This window comes from Oreochromis niloticus, linkage group LG23, assembly GCF_001858045.2.
Source record: "Oreochromis niloticus isolate F11D_XX linkage group LG23, O_niloticus_UMD_NMBU, whole genome shotgun sequence".
NCBI classification, from domain to species: Eukaryota; Metazoa; Chordata; class Actinopteri; order Cichliformes; family Cichlidae; genus Oreochromis; species Oreochromis niloticus.
The window spans coordinates 28,169,006-28,191,051 of NC_031986.2; the positions used below are offsets into that span (position 1 = coordinate 28,169,006).

A 22,046-nucleotide genomic window follows, 5' to 3' on the forward strand; every position below is an offset into this window, starting at 1 on the left:
GAGGTTTATTTACAGTGAAAATAACAGAAGTGAGGGCAGGACTGAACATAAACCTAAACTGGATGAAACTAACAAACAAACCTGGAACATAAGGTCAGCGGGAGAAACTCAGAGATGGCAGATGAGGACGGCAGAACAGGGAGACGTAGAGAAACATAGGGAATGAACACAGATGACGCGACGAGGAGTGCAGGCAGACACACAGTATAAATACACACACCAGGTAATTAGGAAATGGCAGACAGGAGGGGACACAGCTGGAACTGATGGACATAACGAGACACAAACCTACAAAGTAAAACAGGAAACTCACAGACTGTTTTACACAACCAACTGGGGACACGAACAGAACACAGAGGAGAGATACAGGTAGGGATGAAAGAAACACACAACTCAAACCCTAAGAACAAATACAAAATCAGAATAAACCAGAAAGGATAACAATAAAATTAAAGCGCTGGGTCACCGACCCAGGACCATGACAAGCAGTATTGTACAAAAAGCATGAACAAACCTCAGCGCTTTTTCAGAGCCTTCAATTTTTTCTATGTCTAATTTAGAGGTGGAAAGTAAAGAATTGGACAAAATATGAACTTTATCACCTGACAACAAATATTTATTTATGTTGCCTATTGATGCGATGAACAAAACATTGTCTTCTACACAAGATACAGTGAACTTACAGATAGCAGTGAAGGAAAAATGCCAACTTGGGATCATAATTTTGGATAAAAAGTGCGTAGAAGAGCAGTCTTTATAATCTATGTCATCTCTGTCGGCTATCATGTAGAGAGCGAGAGACCGTCAAAGCAGTCAGGAAATCCAACCGCTTCTTCCTCTGAGTGCAGAACAGCATGTTGTAAATTCTTGGAAATGCAGTTCAGTCAGTCAAAAATACACTTAAAAAATCAGAAGCTCATCCAGGACACTTCAGCAATATTCCCAGCCATTAGCTTACACTGAAAAATATGAATTTTCATTGTGATGTATGCATGTAATCCTTGTCAACATGACAAGTTTTTACTGCAAGAGGCTTTTTTGTATGTCCTCCTCAGGTACTACAGGGTTTTGCTGGTGGTCATTTCGATGTCGCTCAGATCCCTGTAGGTCTCCGACTGGCTCATATTCCAGGTATTCCACTTCTTCCACAGATTGTACTTTGTGTTGGTCAAAGGGATGTTGACTGAGGAAATGTACCGCATGGACCGTGAGATGGAGGCTCTGAAGGCCCGCGTTCGGGCTGTGAAGAGGAGGAAAATCTGTAAACCCTAAAAACAGAATGGAAAGATGATGGTTACTCTCTTTATTTTTCTTAGTAATGTCATGTTTGAATTATTCTTTATAGTTATTAGTAAAGTACCTGAAATTATTTTGCGTGATTTTTAAAATATTCCTTCTATAGATGACACTCCTATTTTTTTTAGAACTGTCACTGTGAAATCATGTGAAAACAGTTCTTCTGAAAGTCAACTGTTCCCCTTAATATTGTGTATGATTATGTATGTCAGATTTCTGACACTTTTCAGACCATGGTCCTAATACTCCATCAATTACTTAAAAAGAATAAAAATGAAATTAAAAAAAATTCCACATTATTTGTAGAACAATTTTCACCACTTTGACACATGGTTTATTTTAAAAATATTTTTGAAACATTATCCATTTTATTTTTTGTAGTAGTTTGACTTTTAAAAATAACTAAAGTTGTTATCTACAATGTACATTTATATTTTCTCAGAATATTACATTTGATTAAAAAAAACAGCTTTTTCTTTTTTTTCTTTACAACTTCTGGTTGCCTAATGTTAGAATCAAACTAAAGAAAACAGGACCACAGGACAACCAGAATTGTTGCCGCTGTGTGCAAGAAACTTGCAATTGTGTTGCCATGGAAAATGCTGCTTTGAAGATGGGGAAGAGGTCTGCAAACACAGTTAGGTGCTTTCTTCAAAGAGACTTTTGGTGTTTCAAGACCAATCACTGACTTATTGCCATTTAGTTATTAAGAGTTAACAATTACATGCAATCACTTTGGTGCAATATGATGATTAACTGTGGCAAGTCATCAGAAATCGCAAATCTGTTGCTCTCTACATACCCAGAAATTCATATTAAGTAAAAAACTCACATATTAGCCTGAACGTCATTTACTTGAAACGCTGAAATTGTCAAGGTGTGTGCTGTGGAAGGCAGGAGGAAGGACCCAAATGCAGGGCTTGTACACAGAATGAAAACTTAAAGTGGCAACTTTATTCCTGGGAAGATTTTCCATAAAATAAATTCACAAAGAAACAAACCTAAACCCCAAAAATGAAAACTACAAACTAAACTGGAAACTAGGAACTGAGAACTACAACTTAGCCAGGAACACACAATGAGAAACACAGCACGATGAGGGTAAGACACAACAAAGGGAAAAGGAAAACACAAGGCTTAAATGCACAGGCAGGACAACAAGAGGATCGGGAACAAGTGGAAACACAGCTGGGACAAATCAGACATAACGAGACAAAGGTAGCAAAGCAGAATATACTGACATAAGACAAGAACTTTCAAATTAAAACAAGAAGCACAAGACATTCGCAAAGACACAGACTCAGAGACAAGAGCTGTATCCCAATTCATCCTTCAGAGGCCGCATTTGAAGGCAGATTATGTCACAGCAACACAACGAAGGCTGCCCAAATTCGAAGGCATGTATTTATAAGTTAGTTGTGTTTGAATCCTGCAGCTTATCACACATTTGATTTCCATGTGTGACAACTGCAAGTGTCCAGAGTGAGGACAGACTGAGGGACCCACTGCTGCACATCATCTGTGAGGCTTTGCACCCCTGATGATCCACCAGGACAAACTCAGCAGTGTGTGAGGAAGAGGAGGAGGAAGAGCCAGCAGCAGCTGACAGATGGAGAGAATAGACAGACTGTTCCCTGTTTGTGAAGGACTGCTAGGAAAGTTTAAAATAATTAATTGTCTGTCCTGAATCAGTCTTATTAGGAAATGTTCAAATAATTATATCATCCCAGTGTTTTCAGTGTGGGAGAAAGTACTCAGGGCCTTCAAGTTACACACTATGAAAGGCAGAAACAAGTTTAATATTCAGAAACCTAAAGTATGTATCAGCAGCAGAATGGAGCTAAAAATAAATGTTTGTTTCAGTTCTATGAAGCTTTGAGTATTTTGGATTAGTAGCACTGCTGTGTTTGTTGTATCATATTGCTGTAATTGTTTATATGCTTTATATATTCTGAGGTAAGTTGATCTATAGTGTTACATCATATTCTATAAGGATGTTATGTGTTTGTGTACTTTCTGCCCAGTTTGACCCATTTAGCAGAAGTCGGCCTGTTTAAGGCTCTGATATCTATTCTGTCTGACTTAAAGCAGTTATGACATGGTCTGATTTTCTCACCCAATGAAGGAATATTTAATATATCAGTCTGATCTTCATTCTATCAGAAAAAGTTATCACAGCTCGTACATTTTCTTTTTGCACATATATGTAAGGATTCAGACAGATTTACTAATGCCAACATATAAAAAGAACAATATTTGTGTCACACCTATAGATACACTGTCAAAGATACTTGTCTTTGAGTGAAGATTTAAGGTGACAGGAAATATAAATAACTGCAAACTGAAGCGCAGTATTTGACACAGAGTTCAAGTTCACTGCTGTAATAAATAATAATGATTAATATAATAATAACTTTAATATTGGCCATATTATATTTACATTACCACAGTGAGATGACTTTAGTCTCATGAACAACATTAGCTAATTGTTATTTACCAGCTAATCTTTAAATGACTGTTCAGTACAGACATGAAGCCCAACAATCATGTTTTACAGTCCTGTGGTCTCAGCCTCAGATACTTACCAAATCACACAAAGCTCATGTAAAAACAAACAGAGGAACAAAAGAAATTTCTCCTTCATTTTTGTCAAACAAAGTTGTATGAAACGTTTCCAGCGGTTAGTATCATGATTCCTAGGCAACCTGAGCAGCGCAATGGAGGCCAGACGGTCCCATTTTACAAGACTGGCACTTCGGGCCTTCTCGGTCTTCGGAAGACCCAGCCCACGTAGACCGCGAAGGCGGGGTCCTCCGAGGATGCAGACCCTGAATTTGGATACAGCCAAGGACTTGACACTGAGACATGAATGACTGGATATGCAACATGGAGAACAGGGAAGACACAGTGACCAAAAGTAGGAGCTAGATATATTCCCTTCGATATACCATAAATGAAATATAAAACTTTCAACAATCACCTCCCGTTTGTTTTTGATTTTTTGCATTTTATGTGTTTACCTGAAGTTTGAGAAGCTCATGAAACCTTTAATCTCACATTTAGAATGAAGTGGAAGGAGTCGTACCTGTGTGGTTGTACAGATATAGAACAAAATGCTGAAGATCTGGTGTGTTTTTTCTGAACTGAGCAGCACGAAATATCCCAGAGTCCAGGACAGACCGAGTAACACCGCCAGAGATAAACTGATGAGGAACTTCTTGCTTAAAGACGACTTCTTGTTGCTGCAGTAAAAACAGAGTTAAAATCCACATGGAAGCTAGTCAGAAATGATTCTGTGTAATTTTTACATCATATAGTGAAAATGGAGTGTATGCATTGATACACATTTCCTGAAGACAAGGATGGAGCATTATTGTGTTATTAGTTATTACTGTTATTATTAACAAAAAGAAATAAAGTCATTTTGTTTTGCTCACAGTTAAATTGTGGTCAAAGTTTTTCTTTTTTATTTCTCATTTTTAACATTTGTTTTTCTTAATATATTTACATCTGAGAATTGCACCTTTTTACACCCCTTTAAATTTGGGTAATTTATTTTTAAATATTTTTGAAAAAACAGCAGCTTTAGATGTTACCTGGTCAGTCTGGGTTCAACTTTGCATGTAGTCATGGAGGTGAGAACCAACAGGACGATGTTGTAAATCAGGATCAGGCCGATAGGAAGAAGGAAAGCCCAAAACATCGGTTTTCCAAAGTTGAACTGTTTGTTCTTATCCAACGCTGCCAGCCAACAACTGCAGCGAGAGGAAAATCAGAATCAGAATCGGAATCAGAATACTTTATTAATCCCGAAGGAAATTAGGGGAAAAGAACATAAAAGACCATAAAAAGAACATAAAAAAACACTTTTGTCTATGTGTTGATCAAAATTTTGTAAATACTTTATATACTGAAGATTACAATTTTTTTATGCAGTGGATGTAATTTCTGTGGAGGAGCACAAGAGCCACCCGCATCAAAATAAAAAATTCTGTGCTTAAATAATGAATTGTAGAATAAATTCTGCATTTGTAAATTCATTTTTGAACTCCACATTAAAAAACTGATTTTTAAAATGCTTTTTAGAAACTTCATTTCAAAATCCATTTTCAAATTCCAATTTAATACAATTAAGACTATTGTTTCTCCTGATGCTCCTTGTGCACCAGTTTACTCAACGTCTGACTGCAATGAGTTTATGAACTATTTCACAAATAAGGTCACTGCCATGAGGTCAAATATCTCTCCTTCATCTTCTCAGTGTCAGACTTACAATTTGCTCACCTCTGATACTTGGTCCTCTTTTACTCCTGTTACATTACAGGACATCAGAGTCCTACTTTGTCATATAAAACAGACTTCAAGCCCCCGTGATGTCCTACCTGCCTCACTTTTCATTAGCGTGTTTAATTCCATTGGCCCCTGTATTGTGGAAATTATAAATATTATACTAATTTGCGTTCTTCTTCTTCTTCTTCAGCAAAATGGTGCATTACCGCCACCAACTGGTGTGGAGTGTGGACCAAAATGACAAAAAAAATAAATAAACAAATGCATAAAATAAAGTATTCAAATCCTCCCGAACAAATGGGTCTGCCTTAAAAACCAAAATACAGCCTGATAACTTTTACTTATAGAGCTCATGCAAAATAAATCAATCAAGTCCAACTTCACTTTCATATCATTCAGCTTTTTGATCACACTGTAAAATGTAATATTGTGTTTAATTAAAAATATTAAATAGGCTGGACTCAATTTTTATCAATTTGTTATTAGAACTCAATTTAAATAAGTTACCAGTACTTTTTATGCAAAAACGCTGATAAACTCCATTTATTTGAGTTGTCTTAACTTGGAAAAACTAAGTAAGCTGGAAGTTTTGCTTCTCAGTGCGGAAGGATGAAAGATGTGTTTTGAAAATGCCACGTGACTACCGTCCTCCTCCCTCGCGGATCAGTCCGCATGTTCACGGTGCATTTTTTATGGAATATGTTGAGCAAACCTGGAGAAGCGTCAGTTCAAGATATTATTGTTGTCATTGCTGTGGATCTTTACCTGATACACTGACTTGGTGAGTAAATGTTTACTCTTATTCAAACTGATTTTGTGGCTTCTCTTAGTTTAGCACCAGGTTTAAAATCTTGCTAGCTAGTTAGTGTTAGCCTAGCGTTGCTGCTGCCGCTGGGCTCATGTTACTCAAAAATTAACACCACAGCCTTAAAAACCTTACATAAAACTATGTGGTGAAATTTTCTGTTGATTGTTTGAAATAAATAAGTGAGATAAGAGCCCAGACAAAATACTTCGGGAGGTGCAGCCGTTAGGGGTGGGGTAGGGTGTGGGGGGTGGATAACAGAGCTCTCCGAAAAACGTGGAAGCACTTTTGCAAATATGTGATATTTTGATAAATTAAGTAGATATTTGAGCATTACACAGCTACATTGTCGCCTGAAAATATCTTAAAAGGTTATTTTGTGACCCAGAAAGGTTAGTCTGGGGAAAAGGAGGATCGCATTTGTCGGCCACGGTTGTCGGAGCCTGTGCGTACTTGTAAGCGCGGCAATGGCGGAGGAGCGCCGCTGAAAAACTTATTACTTTTTCTGGGTCACAAAATAAACTTTTAAGATATTTTCAGGCGACAATGTAGCTGTGTAAATTTCAAATATCTGCTCGATTTATCAAGACATCACATATTTGCAAAAATGCTCCGACGTTTTCGGAGACGTCTATTTTTTTTTTTTTTCATGCTTTGTGGCAGCTTTAGAACATCTGTGGCATCTATTAATGTCAAATCTAGCCTTTATTTAACAACATAAGCAAACTCTATGTTACAATGATTGCACAGCCATTAAAGATCAAATCAGTTTCTGAAAAATGTTCTGTTTTTTCTCCCTCTGCTTGCTTCTTACTGTCTTTGAGGCTCGGGACCAGCACTCCTGTTGTTGGACAGAAAGACATCAACTCAGTGGTAAGTGTTTTGGTTTTCCAATATATTAGCAACTGTCAGTGACATTTATATTAATCAGGCTGAACTTTAATCATACTTTAGATCAGCCTGTTTTACTTATTGTTTTATTTGTGCTTTGGTTTGGGGAAGTTGTTTCTTTACCGATCTTTTCCTGTCTTCTGTTATTAGACTTGAGATATGACTGCACTATGCTGTTGCTGGTGACCACAGTTAATTCTACAAGACATGCTGTGTAAGTAAACAAACAACAACAGTTTGGTCTGCATTTCTTGAAAGATCACATCCCCCAAACTTAGTTTAGAGGGTCTACACTGTATATAGTGAAGTCTGCAAGTTTTCTAACAGCAAAATCTGTTTTGTGCCCAAAATCATTTTGCACATCATTAGAATGAAAGTTATTTGCCATGTTTGCATAGCCCTTTTTTAAAATGATGCTTTCATGACATTATTGTGTGTTGGGTGGTGGTCAGGGCTATCCAGACTGACAATTTGGGACATTGAATGTCATCTCTCCGGTGGGGAGGGAGCCTGAGATTGTCTAAATTGGAGTCTGTTTTATACCAAATGCAGAAAAAAATGTTTTAAGAAAGCAATTAAGTTCATGTTCCAAAAATATGATTGTTTGCTTGCAGGACAACAGGAGAGATGAGTCCTCCGTCACAGATGGTGTGGTCAGTGAAGATGGTCGCCTGCAGGTTCAAGCTCATTGCATCTCCAACCCACATCCACTGCCACTGTACTTAAGGGAAGTTAAAGACTTTCTTCTGCACCTACATTTGGATCACCTCGATCCATGACAGTCATTCAGGCAGTAATGCCTGGACTGGAAACAAGCATCCTTAAAACATTACAACATTCCAGCTCATGTGTTGGAATGGAAAACAAATGTGTTGTTTAAATTAGAGACTGCACTTGTGACAGAACAATAAATATTTTATATTGATTATATAAGTAATGTAAGTACAAAACAAACTGTGGTAGACCTAAACTTATTTTCAGAATAATTAAATCTGAGACTTTGTTTCATTGTAAGATTATAACAGTGATGGCAATATAATTGTTTGTTGTTCAGCAAAACAGTGTCCAGTATGTTGGCTGTTGTACTTTGTTGTGTTTGAAAATAAAAGTTGGGCTCATTTTAACATCATTACAAAAATTGTTGTTAATTATTTTTAATCATATTCATGGTACCACAAATTGTTTTTTCATTTAGTTGAACTTAACATGTTTGTCAGTAGGTAAACAATTAGTATTGTACAGTCAGAAATATCAAGTTATTGTTAATACTGCAGACTTGCAGTGTATAAGTTGTCCTAACAGTCATCTTAAGTAAGCTTTACTTAGTTTTTTTGAGGCAACGAGTTTCCATAATTTTTTTGAGTTCTGGGAACTAACAAGGCTGTACAGTGTACTCAGAATGAGTAAGTTGCCCTAACTTGGTCATCTTACGTAACCTTGATCCAATTTTTTTGAGTTCTGGGAACAAATGAGCTTGTACACAGTACTCAAAGTAAATAAGTTGTCCTAACTTAGTCATTTTTAGCTAAGCTTTACTCAATTTTTTTGAGGCAACGAGTTTCCATAATTTTTTTGAGTTCTGGGAACTAATTAGATTTTACAGTGCAGTTGTCTCCTTTCAATATCATACTTCTGACAATGCAACAAAACATGTTCTATTGTTTCCTGTTCCCTACTGCAGTCACACTCCCCTGTACTGTGTTTACCTATTAAAAATAATGTGCTATTTAAACCAGTGTGTCCGAATCTCAGTCGAGATATAATCGTCTCCTCTCTCCTGTTTCGTCCTGTACTTCTCATTTCCCCCACTTTCCTTTGGATTTTGTAAAACCATCGCCCTGTCCTCTCTTCCTCCCATTGCTTTTGCCACCTTTCCTTCATTTTGTGTCGTATTCTGCTCTTGAGCTCCATCCTACTCACACTAATAACCATGTCTACCATCAATCTCCTTGTTGCGACTTTTGCTGTCCTATCTGCCATTTCATTTCCTTTAACTATGATGCGCTGGTACCCATAAGAATGTGACCACAAGCCCCATCATAATAATTCTGAACAATGTTTGCTGGATCTCTATCAGAATGTCAGGTCTGCAGTCTGAGTGACTGTCTTGCAGACTGGCCAGTGATGAGCTCGAGTCTGAACATATCAGAGATCTTAGTGGTTTCGTTTCTTCAATCCACTGGACTGCTAACAATATTGAAACCATTTCACCTGTGTATACTGATAAATCATCACTGATCCTTTTCCCTACCTTGATACCAAACTCAGGAACTATAAATGCTATCCCACTTTGGTTGGCTGTATTCTTTGATGCATCTGTGTACATTTTGACATAACTATAATACTGATTAATATATTCCTGTGCTGTATGTGAATTTAAGATAAAATCCCTCTCCTTGTTCTTTTTGTTTAAGAATGTGAAATCTACTACTGCATCAGGGAGCATCCAGGCTAATTTGCATTGCAGCAGGATTTTTAAAATGAAGTTGCTAATCCAAATGTTAATCCCTCAGATAATCCGTGAGTGAACAGGAAAGGGAAATGGATTTTTAAATGAGGAGTGGAATCGCCATTTTAAAAATAATTTGAAAATTTGAAATTAAGTTTTTTAAATTGGAATTCGAAAAAGGTTTTTGAAATGAAGTTTTTTAAAAAACATTTTGAAAATCAGTTTTTTAATGTGGAATTCAAAAATGAATTTACAAATGAAGAATTTATTCTACAATTCATTATTTAAGCACAGAATTCTTTATTTTGATGCGCGTGGCTCTTGTGCTCCTCCATAAATTTCACAAATAAACTATTTTATAATCCAAACTGGGAATTTAGGTCATTGTAGGGCAGAGAATTTCAAAGATTACCCACAATTCCTCTTGTCTGTATCCCAGTGGATTGTCCACCCTGTAGCTCACCCCCAGTGTGATGACCATGAAACACGCTGGCACTCCTAACAGGACACAATAAATCGAAACAGCAGTTGAAATAGATTTAAAGTCAACATTTTAAGTGTGCCAGATATTAAAGTCAACATTTTTTACTCATATACGGTTTTTATAAAAGTATTGCAACTTTTTCTTGATTTTTTTCCCAGTAAATATTAAAAGAAGAACTTTTGGGTGTTTGCTTTTAAAATCAGTTTAGTTTCTGTTAATTTCAAGAGCAGGTTCACTGTTATCTGTTGCATTTGTGTATCACTGGAAAATGTTTAGTTTCACTTCAGTTTTTTATTTTAATTTTGTTTTAAACTAAAAGAAATGATAAAAAGCTCAAGACTTTTGCATAGTGCTGTGTATCTGCATTACTTAATGTAATGACTTTTTTCCTTCTAATTGTACTACTTTAAAGTTCTTCTAAAATATTTCAAATTTGGCATTTTTGTTTTCTCTCAGAATGTCCTACCCCATCCCAGAGTCACACTCAGTGGAGTCCAGTGTGTTGGCAGGCTGCGGCGCATTGACCGGACCAGCAGCACCAGTTGAGTGCTGTATACACTGTTCCACATGAAGGTGGCCATCAGGAGGAAGTGCAGCAGAGCTGCTACAGCTGTACACGAGCCGCTGTCCGGTTCTATGCGTTCATCAGAGTTCAGGATGTCGTTGGTCCGATTGTGAATCTGCACCTCAGTGTCGATCTGTCTGCTGGAGTTTTGGACTCCAGAGAGGAAGGTGATGATGAAGGCCAGCAGGCTGAGGTAGATGCACAGCAGAGCCAGCTTTGAATTCAGGTTACTTGGCTGACCATGAGACTTCCCGAAGAAGCTACAGAGAGAAAAATAACAAAGAAGCTTTAATATCTTTTAAGTTTTTGTATTTCTTAAAGAAAAACACCACAAAAATATATATATAAAAACAGACAGACAGCAATTTTACTACTTTTAGACTTTATAGGTCAAATAAAATAATCAAAACATTAATGTAAAATGAAAATAACTATTTGTTGCATCCAAGCAAGTTTCAGTTTGTGAAATAACAACTAGAAGTGTTTGGTAAATGTGATGAGAGAATCTTAATGCAACATAATTAAACATCACTTCTAATCTGAAGTAACCCACACTTACTTTTCTTTAATGTGATAAATGATCGTCACAACCAAACCCAGAATAGAAAGAGAAAGTCCCACAATGGAGATCACACCCAGAGCTTCTGCATACTCGTAGTTCTCTCTGTATGACTGAAAAACAAACAGGATTCAAATTTAAACTCATAAAATATCTGTGATGAGTTAGATTTACATTTGGAGCTATGTCATGACCAAGTTTTAACAAGCTGTTGTTGAGGATTTTTTTATGATATATATGACATATATACCTGTATACACTGGACATATACTCACATATATACTATGTAATCATATATACTCATATACACTATATATATATATACCTACACTGGAGTATTTTATATAATGAAATCACTGTGCATTTAACCTACATGTTCAAAATCACAAGACCCACATATTTAGGTAAAATATTATCTCCAATTATATTAATGAAGTTTGTGCCACTTGTTGTATGAACACATGTTGATCAATACTGTTTGAAAATGTAGTAATTAGGATCATGATTGTGATCCTAATTACGATTGATTGTGTTATGGCCACACATAGGTTTAATTAAACTTGGCACTGCTAAAGCATGCACCTGGGACCCCTTTTCTCTGCACTCATCTTTTTTTGCCCATGTTGTGTCCAGCCCTTTCATTACCAGTTGAATTCTGTTTCTCGCATCAGCCGCCAGAAGGCGAGAAAAACCCTTTTTTAGCATAGATACCAGTTTACCTCTGACAAGTGCACCCGACAAAATTGTCAAATTGATTAACTGTTAACTGCCGTTTTGCAAACTTTTGGCATCACTTTGGCCATAAAACTGACAAAGGGACACATTTCAAAATGATGGATGTAAGACTGGTGCTTGGTAAGCTATGGGGTAGGGTCAGAAAGGTATGTAACATACGTGTAAGATTAAAAGAAAGGAGCGAGGTGCAAGTATGATTAACAATGGATTGGGGAAAAGTATCGATAATTGAGATAATATTGACATTTGTAGAGTTGAGAAGAATAGACCAAGAACGAACAAAGGGTGGAAATTTACCCAACAGCAGGAGGAGGGGTCACTGATCCTATGTAAGAGGAAGGTCAATATGCCCCGGACTGCTGCTTTTTTCCTTTCTGTCATTTTGTGTGTTGTTGCTGTTTGTGCTTTAAGGCTCTACACCCCAGGGTTCGCTTTGCTCGCTTTCCATGTGTAATTTGGCTGTAAATGTACTGTTCTGCTCTTCATATGACACTGTTTAATAAACTCTGTTCCAAGAATTCTACTCTTTTCCAGAAGATCTTTCTGAGTGTTTTGGTTTTAATTGGATCTGAAGGTTATCATATAGGCTTCAAAATTTGCGACCCAACACTGTAGCCTCATCTATTGCCGTGCAAAGTTGTGACACTCACCCAGAGAGCAGCAAAGTTGGTGGTGTGGTTACAGAAACATCTCATGAGTCCATCTGAAGTGTTTCCTTTAGAGCAGCCACTGGTGCTCCAGTCCTTCTGACTGTAGTTCCAGAAAACACAGGAGAAGTCGTACAGAGACGTCCCACTGATGTTCTGAAACAGAAACACACAGCCTTACTCAGAAATCCACAACTTTGATTTACATTTAAACATAAAATATTGCTTTCAAAAGCAGATGGTATGTTTCATATTTTTAGAGTTTATAGTACATATGCAGTTCTTTGAAAATAACACGGAACCATTTTAACAATAAAAACAAAACTGGTTAAAAGTAAGGTATGAATATTTTACTTTGTGATGTGTATATTGGTATTGTTCTATTTTTACACCGTTATCACAGCTGCTACAGCTACTGCAAGTTTATTCATTTATCTGTGTCATAAACAACATAAACATCAGTATCTGTGTGCCCTAAACCTACAGATAAAGGTCAAATATAATTATAGATACATTGTGAGGTGAGATCACAAGTTATCGAAGGAAAAGCTGTCCAGTGGTCACCATTATCTGAAATCTTGAAGATAAAAATGACTTAAAAGAGGTCAACAAATATCAAAATTGACTTTAATTATCATAGAAATGCTGGATTTCTTACTCTTGGCCTGAATATCATCTCCACATGTTGTGGCACCACGTTGGGTTCCCGCCCTCTGACGCTTGCTGACAGGACCCTGATGGTGGCCCGTCGCCTCGTGTAGAGTTTTGAACGGAAGAAACGATCGTTCTGATAGAGAACGAAACCCAGGGAGATGTTTGAGTCTGTCTGACGACCTTTGGCACCTTCAGCTGACATGAGAGAAAGAAATACACTGCAGTTGGTAAACTTTTGTGTGGGAGTAACAAGAACTGACAATGTCTGAAACACAAGTGCTCCATTTTTATTAATAACAAACTAAAACAGCTCTCTTAAATACCTCTTAGTGACACCTTAAGCATCTTAACAAGTTCTGTTGTTCCCTCCCAGGAATGTCAGTTTGAGTAAGTCCAGAAAACTCACCTTGAGGGAATCGTACGTAAATGAGGGCATCAGCTATGAAACCACTTTCCACCACAACCTGTGTTGCGTTTGTGTTCAGCTGAATTCTGTCAGCTACAAAACTGCCAGACGTCCCTGTAGCAGCAAAAGAAGTGAGCTGTTTGTGATCACATAATAAAAAATGCAGAACCTTACCACTGGATCTTTAATCTTAAAGCTACAAATATTGAAATTGTTCCACTACATCATGATATTCTGAAAGGAGACCTGCAGGTGCCTGTCTATGCAAGAACCTGGGCAACTGTGGTGGGAACACAAACAGTTCTGTTAACTGTCCCCACTTCAACACAGTTTTACAGTTTAAAGATTCCCTAAAACCACAATATTTCTTGATTTGACGCACACCGGTGGATCTAATATCTATCTGAACAGATACGCCTTGAATGTAAAAAGATTTATTAGCGTATTTTTATTATTGTCAAATTTAGTCAAATTTGACCCAAACTGTATGTAAGGGATGAAAAAGCAATAAAATGGAGGATTACTGTTCTATAACACAGTTTCTCACTGACCTCTAAGAGAAGTGAACTGGACTCCCTGAGTCTGTGCAGCAGAAATCTGTGCTGACTGGACCACCAGGTTTGGCTGAACCACCTGGGATTGAGATGCATTGAGACTGAGGCTGAGGTTCACAGAGAGCTGGTCCAGAGTCACCGTCAGCCTGGACATAAACAAAAAGCAACCACAAAACAGGCTGTCTTACACTCACTGGTCTGTTAGACACATTTACAAAATTGCTCATTAATGAAATTATCTAATTAGCGAATCACATGGCAGTGACTCAGTACATGCATGCATATAGACCAGGGGTCAGCAACCTTGTAGACCCAAAGAGCCATTTGGACCCGGTTTCCACGCAAAAGAAAACACTGGGAGCCGCAAATATTTTTTGACATCTAAAATGAAGATAACACTGTATATATTGTTCTTTACCTTTATGCTTTGTGTGAACAACTAAGGTGTGTTGCTTATGAAATACATGAAGTGCTACAGAGAAAATTACATTTTATTTATGTAATCAACACATTTTGAACTCTTAAAGAAATATAACAAAAGGAAAGACACCCAGCTGAACTAAAATGATCCATGTAGCAAACAAAAACTGTTGTGAGCCGCCACCCTTATATCGCCTTTGGCCTGTTGGAGCCTTGACCTGACTTTTAAAAAATAATTGGAAAAAAAGCTCTATGCTGCTGAAAAATGAAAAATAGATATTTGCAAAATTCTGCCTAAATATGTATTTTACCTGGTTAATGTGTGTGCCGGGGCGTGGTCTTCAGCGCCGCTGCAGGGGAGGCGGACGCACCTGAGCGACACCCGCAATCACGCCTGGCCGTCTTAACGTCTGTGCCATCTATGCTGTTGTGTTGTTGTTGGTATACGTTGGGCTGTGAGCTGAAAAGCTACAGCCGGCTGTATGCGTACAGCAACCGTGTGTGAAAAGTGGTCAATAAAGAGATGCTGAAAAGCGTGTTCATGGAAACATCGTCGGGTCTGCCGTGATGTGTTTACAATGAGACTTCTGCTCCTGATACTCTGCACACAGCGTCTGCAAATCGGGGCTGTACGAAGTCACTTTTATCTTTACGCAGGACTGTAAGCTGTCATCTGTGAGGCATAAGCGGTGTTTGTTTTTAACATAGTTCACATTGGAGAATAGCTGCTGACATAATGTGGATCCGAAGATCCATAATTGGCCTACCTGGGGTTGAAAGTCTCGATAAATGCACGGCGTTTCGGCGGGTACACCGGCTTCCGCGAGTGTGACGCTTATTTTGAGCGATGAAAAAATAATAGAATATAATTTTATTTTTATATTTCAATATCAAAATAATCTTCCAATTTAGAACTACAAGTTAAAAAAGAATTAACATAAATAAAATACACTTCAGCTAAATACTTCTAATTTATTTTCCCAAACCACGCGGAGCCGAACTATAAGGACTAAAGAGCCGCCTGCGGCTTCAGAGCCGCGGGTTGCCGACCCCTGGTATAGACATAGTCAAGATGACCATCTTGAATTTCAAACTGATCATTAGAATGGGGACAGGTTGAGACTTTGAATGTAGTTTTTTGGTGTCAGATGGGCTGGTCTGAGTATTTTGGAAACTGATGATCTGCTGGGATTGCTCAAAACGGGTGTTCTCTGTAAATGTAGAGTTTACAGAAAACAGCCTGAAAAAGGGTTCATGGGTGTGCAACCAAAAAATCTATAGCAATTGTGCGATGCTATCATGACAATATGGACCAAAATTTGAGGAATATTTCCAGCACGTTGTTGAATCTATGCAGTTCTGAAGTTAAAAGAGCATCAGTCCAACCTGCAGCAATCAATGTGTATTTAATGAAGTACCTAGTGAGTATAGTTGCTTTGAACCAGGAAAAGTGGCTAATTTAAGCTAAACACAATCGAAGACTTCATGTGAGTTAATAGATTCATATTTTATTCTTAGTACTTCACCCCAGAGTTGTGTTGTTTTCCTCTGTGTCATCTGATACAGTGGTGTTCAGCAGCTGACTGACCGTTGCTACTGCTGCCACTCTGACACTCTGCCACACAAACATGAACCAGGATGCTACAGTCAGTAACTACTGATGCTACAGCAGGGTATAAAATAAAGAGTGAATAATTAATGTATTAATGTTTGCATTCATTAAATGATCTGTTAAATGATGACCAAACCCTTGTTAACACTGATTTAAATCTTCATTTCTTTTTTTTATTAAGATTTGTTGAATGTTTGTACCTCTGTGGCGTTTGCAGACAGCAGCAGTGTGTTGGCGATCTCAGCTGCTGCTGTAACATTTTCGGCCGTCAGCTCTTCTGGGTTGGATGTCAGAATCTGAGTGCTGGTTGCCAGCATCTCTAAATCAGCTGGACTTGTCAGCTGAGTGGAAGAAATACATTTTTTCTTTTTTTTGTGGTCCTTAAATGAATGTGTAATCCTGTGCATGTCTTGCTGCCTTTTTACCGGATTACATAAAATACTCATTTCAAGCTGCAACTGTATAAGACCATCAAGTCATCAGTCTTCAGAAGAATAAAAACAGTTCTTACATTTTGTTGTATGTCACTGAGTGTCAGGTTACACTGGAAGATCTGTAGAGTGTTGAAACCTGGTGATTCGCTCATGAACAAGCATCTGGTTGAAGCCTGAGGTTTACCAGCTGAGTGGGGATGTTGATAGAAAGAGAAATATCACTACATTGGGGTGTACCTGACAAAGTGATGTTGGACTGAAGGGATGACTTACCGCCACTTGTCCCCACTTCACATATTTCAACAGAATATGCAAACCAACCAATGGGTGTACGGGGGAACCTGAATCCTTCAAATCGTTGGGCTGCGCAGAAATTTACTAAGAAGACAAAGGTATTAAAATATAGGCAGAAAAAATATATAATTAGTTATTCATATAAAAATACAAAAGTGAAAAACAAATCAATGATCCATGCTCAGAGAAAGAAATTGAGTTTCAGTGATTATTTACAATCTGAATGCTGTTGACTGTTGACCAATCACATTTGAGCGGACTCCAGTGGCATTTTCTTTTAAAATGGCATTTGCATAACCATCACTTATTGTTTTTTTATAACTGAGACAGGATTTTTGTAGTTTAAAAGCTGGATCACACAGTAAAGTAAAGCCCTGAAGATCTTAAGTTTGGACATGTAATGACTGCTCACAGTGTTGGTTAGGTATCTATTCCAGTTAACGGTCTGGCTGTGGTTTCCTACATCTTTATATCACAGAAAAAAGTAATTCCTGTAAACTTTAATGAAACAGCAAATATAAAAGTAAATTACTGACACAAAACGCCAGCTTGCGGCTAATAGCATCACATAGTTGCTGTTTTCTGCTAATCTTATAAAGTGAACAAAAAATTCAATCTTCTTTGTTTGTTTGTTTGTTCTTACCTTCTGAACATGTCTCTCCAGTCCATTCATCAGGACAGAGGCAGACACCGTTCACGTTTTCCCCTCCATTATCACATTTCAGGGCAGTGGTGGTAGGCGGGGTAACTGAAGTTGGAGATGTAGTACTAGTAGAAGTAGGAGGTGTAGTGTAAGTTTTAGATGTAGTAATAGGAATTGTTGGGGAAGTAGTAAAGTTTTGTGCACTAGTTGTAATGTTTGGTGTAGCAGTTGTAATGTTCACTGCAGTAGTAATGTTTTGTGTAGTTGCAGTAATTTTTTGTGTAGTATTAGCAGTAGTGCTTGGAGTACTAGTAATGTTTGGTGTAGTAGTAATGTTTTGTGTAGCAGTAGTGATGCTTGATGTAGTAGTAATGTTTTGCGTAGTGGTAGTAATACTTGGTGCAGTAGTAATGTTTTGTGTAGCACCAGTAATGTTGTGTGCAGTAGTAATGTTTTGTGTAGCTGTAGTAATACTTGGTGCAGTAGTAATGTTTTGCGTAGTGGTAGTAATGTTTTGTGTAGTAGTAATGTTTTGCGTAGTGGTAGTAATGCTTGGTGTAGTAGTAATGTTTTGCGTAGTGGTAGTAATGTGTGGTGTAGTAGTAATGTTTTGCGTAGTGGTAGTAATGTTTTGTGTAGTAGTAATGTTTTGCGTAGTGGTAGTAATGCTTGGTGTAGTAGTAATGTTTTGCGTAGTGGTAGTAATGTTTTGTGTAGTAGTAATGTTTTGCGTAGTGGTAGTAATGCTTGGTGTAGTAGTAATGTTTTGCGTAGTGGTAGTAATGTTTTGTGTAGTAGTAATGTTTTGCGTAGTGGTAGTAATGCTTGGTGTAGTAGTAATGTTTTGCGTAGTGGTAGTAATGTGTGGTGTAGTAGTAATGTTTTGCGTAGTGGTAGTAATGTGTGGTGCAGTAGTAATGTTTTGCGTAGTGGTAGTAATGCTTGGTGTAGTAGTAATTTTTTGCGTAGTGGTAGTAATGCTTGGTGTAGTAGTAATGTTTTGCGTAGTGGTAGTAATGTTTTGTGTAGTAGTAATGTTTTGCGTAGTGGTAGTAATGCTTGGTGTAGTAGTAATGTTTTGCGTAGTGGTAGTAATGCTTGGTGTAGTAGTAATGTTTTGCGTAGTGGTAGTAATGTGTGGTGTAGTAGTAATGTTTTGTGTAGTGGTAGTAATGTGTGGTGCAGTAGTAATGTTTTGCGTAGTGGTAGTAATGCTTGGTGTAGTAGTAATGTTTTGTGTAGTGGTAGTAATGTGTGGTGCAGTAGTAATGTTTTGCGTAGTGGTAGTAATGCTTGGTGTAGTAGTAATGTTTTGCGTAGTGGTAGTAATGTGTGGTGCAGTAGTAATGTTTTGTGTAGCGGTAGTAATGCTTGGTGTAGTAGTAATGTTTTGCGTAGTGGTAGTAATGTGTGGTGCAGTAGTAATGTTTTGTGTAGCAGTAGTAATGTGTGGTGTAGTAGTAATGTTTTGCGTAGTGGTAGTAATGTGTGGTGCAGTAGTAATGTTTTGTGTAGTTGTAGTAATGTTTTGTGTAGTAGTAATGCTTGATACAGTAGTAATGCTTTGTGAAGCGGTGAAGCTTGGTGTAGTAGTAATATTTTGTGAGGTAGTAGAATGATCAGGAAGAGCAGTAGGCAGGAGTGCAGTAGTTGCAGTATCAGGGATGTCTCTTATTGCAGCGAACTCTGCTCCAGCTGTGGAGGAGGCTAAAGGAACAGCTGTGGAAAACACATCAGCATTACAATGATCAGTTTGACATTAGCAATGTTAACATGGTTTGTAATTAGTGATAGTCAGCAGTAGTGATATATATAAAAAATACTATAAAAGCACTACAAATTAAATGTAGAGTATTTCCTGTGCTTACCATGACCCTAGTGTGTCTATTAAACACAATGCACAGCTTAGGCTGATTCAGATAGTTTTACAGGTACTGCACATTAAAATGTTGATCTGATGATAGCAGTGCAGGTAGAATCAGGACTACTCAGGTCATTCAATTTCACCCTGAGGGGACATGAACATCTGAACCCTGATATCCAGTAATGTTATTTTCAGTCTGAAATAAAACTCTGAATGACTAAAATGTATTCAGTACTGAAGTGTATTAGTATGGAGCTCCTGAAAGGTAATAGTGAACGATTTATTGTGTAACACTTCCACTTTCTACTTGTTTAAGAAAAACACCAGTGATCTCCACTGTGTCAATTAGGTACAAGTCTAAAATCTAGTATTCCAACCAATTAATAACTCTTTACTTGATAATGATGCCTAGGCTTGATCCCCAGAGTAAATCTGGGCTGTTTTATGATGAACTGTTATGTTTTATAGCTGGGCACTGCTGATTATGGCTATGGGAAGGGCTTGATACTACCTCAGTTGTGATGACTGAAATAAGTCAATATTATCTCTCATTCCTGTACCAGAAAAGGGTTATACCTGGATATGATTAACACATTAAAGACCTCTGCAGACAGGAAGACACACATAACAGTCATAGTTTTGCAAACAATTAATCTGGAGCAGTGACATAAAAAATAGGGAAAAAAAGTGTTTAACAGACACTGCATAGATCACTGTGAGCATCAACATCTATATGATGTAGAAAAATAATTAATACAAATTCTGCACTTGTGTATATATATATATATACACACACATATATATATATGTGTATATATATATATATATATATATATATATACACACACACATATATATATATATATATATATATATATATATATATATATATATATACATACACACATACATATATATATATATATATATATATATATATATACATACACACATACATATATATATATATATATATATATATATATACATATACACACACATATATATATATATATATATATATATATATATACATACACACATACATATATATATATATATATATATAATATATATATATATATATATATATATATATATATATATATATATATATGATAATTATATTGTTATATTTAGTTATATAGTTATATTGTTGGTCACAACATAATGTATAATAGCATTGCATATGTATATTTCCCGTCTCCTGCGTGTATCACCGAGTTTGCTAGTTATAAAGATAATGACAAAGAGAAGTCTTGATACATGCTCAGGTAAGGAAATCCCAAAAAGTTGATTCTGTTCATCTGGATGTAGCATTTTTAGTGGAAGAAACGACACTCATCAAAGTGACTTCTTCAGTCTCACAATTTTTATATTCATGATCAAGGACCTGACCTCTCAGCCCATTGTTCATTCAGTGGGCTGGTTTCAGTCATTGTGCAAATGTACTGTTTATAAGGCTGGGTAATCCAGCAGTCACCTGAGACTAAATAAGTCACTTGGATGAGTGGTGAAATGTTTTGCCCACTGAAAACGCTACGTCCAGATGAACAGAATCAACTTTTGGGGAATGACAAAGAAAATTAACCAAAACAATTAAATGACATTTTTTTTTCCATTCTGTTGCTGAGATTTTTTTAACTGTTAGGTTAAGTCTGAGAAAAGCAAAAAAAAAAAAAAAAAACCATAGACAAATTATATAAATAATTGTATATATTGCATGCATAACTTATCTGTTCATACTGTAAACATTAGTTAAACCTTATTTATCTAAAATTAAGAAAAATCAAGTTTGACTTAGATGAGATTTCAGTGATGACTAAAATAATAGTTATTGTTGTCAAGAAAAAAATATAGTAGTAATTGTGTTTTATGATGTCATATGATGTGACTTAGGTCACACTGTGTGTCACTAACAGCTCTAGAAATGCCAGCAACAATCACAGAAATTCAGTTTTTCTTACCCAGAGCGAAAACGAGCCAAACCCAGCCGTTCATGATGATGAGCTGCTGCAGATCAGATAAAAGTTTACATATTCTAAAGACGCCACTCTGTGAGTCTGCATGAAAGCATTCAGCTGAATTATTCTGCTTCACAATGAGCCACCAGATCATATAACACATGATTGTTTTACTGCACGTTTTTTTCAGGAAAAAGTTCCTGTATCGACTGTCTTTGCTCATAAGTTACCTATAAAGGACTTTGAACTGCAGTCCACCTTCGTAAAAGGTGCTAAATTAATAAATATGGTGTGATTTACTGTAGGGAAGGTGCACAGTGTGAAACCTGAAGTGCCACTGGTAAATCTCAGTATCTGCAAACTTTTAATGTCATTTTTGTTTTTATTGTAAAACTGCGACCAAGGAATTACAGTCATCAGCGGTGAAGGTAAAGGTAACATGTGTTCATCAAAAACAGGTCAAAATAATAGAAACATCAT

The 22,046-nt window shown here is 37.0% G+C and overlaps 1 protein-coding gene across 3 annotated transcripts; it reads right to left on the reverse strand.

The window, feature by feature from the left end:
* Positions 1 to 375: 375 nt before the first annotated feature.
* Positions 376 to 21,708, reverse strand: LOC102077510 (adhesion G-protein coupled receptor G7). Of its 3 annotated transcripts, none has more exons than XM_005462943.4 (16): positions 21,570 to 21,708; positions 17,739 to 17,863; positions 17,075 to 17,179; positions 16,879 to 16,988; positions 16,568 to 16,708; positions 16,282 to 16,370; positions 14,333 to 14,481; positions 13,782 to 13,895; positions 13,380 to 13,570; positions 12,725 to 12,877; positions 11,340 to 11,452; positions 10,682 to 11,040; positions 10,148 to 10,229; positions 4,893 to 5,051; positions 4,382 to 4,538; positions 376 to 1,268 (listed from the first exon to the last, which is right to left on the reverse strand). In XM_005462943.4, the coding sequence occupies exons 4-16, from the start codon at positions 16,951 to 16,953 to the stop codon at positions 1,059 to 1,061; spliced, it is 1,992 nt and encodes a 663-aa protein (XP_005463000.1). In that variant the 5' UTR covers positions 16,954 to 16,988; positions 17,075 to 17,179; positions 17,739 to 17,863; positions 21,570 to 21,708; the 3' UTR covers positions 376 to 1,058. The 3 variants fall into 3 exon arrangements, with proteins under 3 accessions (XP_005463000.1, XP_019207790.1, XP_019207791.1); XM_019352245.2 differs by having other exon boundaries at positions 17,739 to 19,457; XM_019352246.2 differs by lacking the exons at positions 376 to 1,268; positions 4,382 to 4,538 and having other exon boundaries at positions 4,899 to 5,051; positions 10,144 to 10,229; positions 17,739 to 19,457.
* Between the last annotated feature and the right edge of the window lie 338 nt (positions 21,709 to 22,046).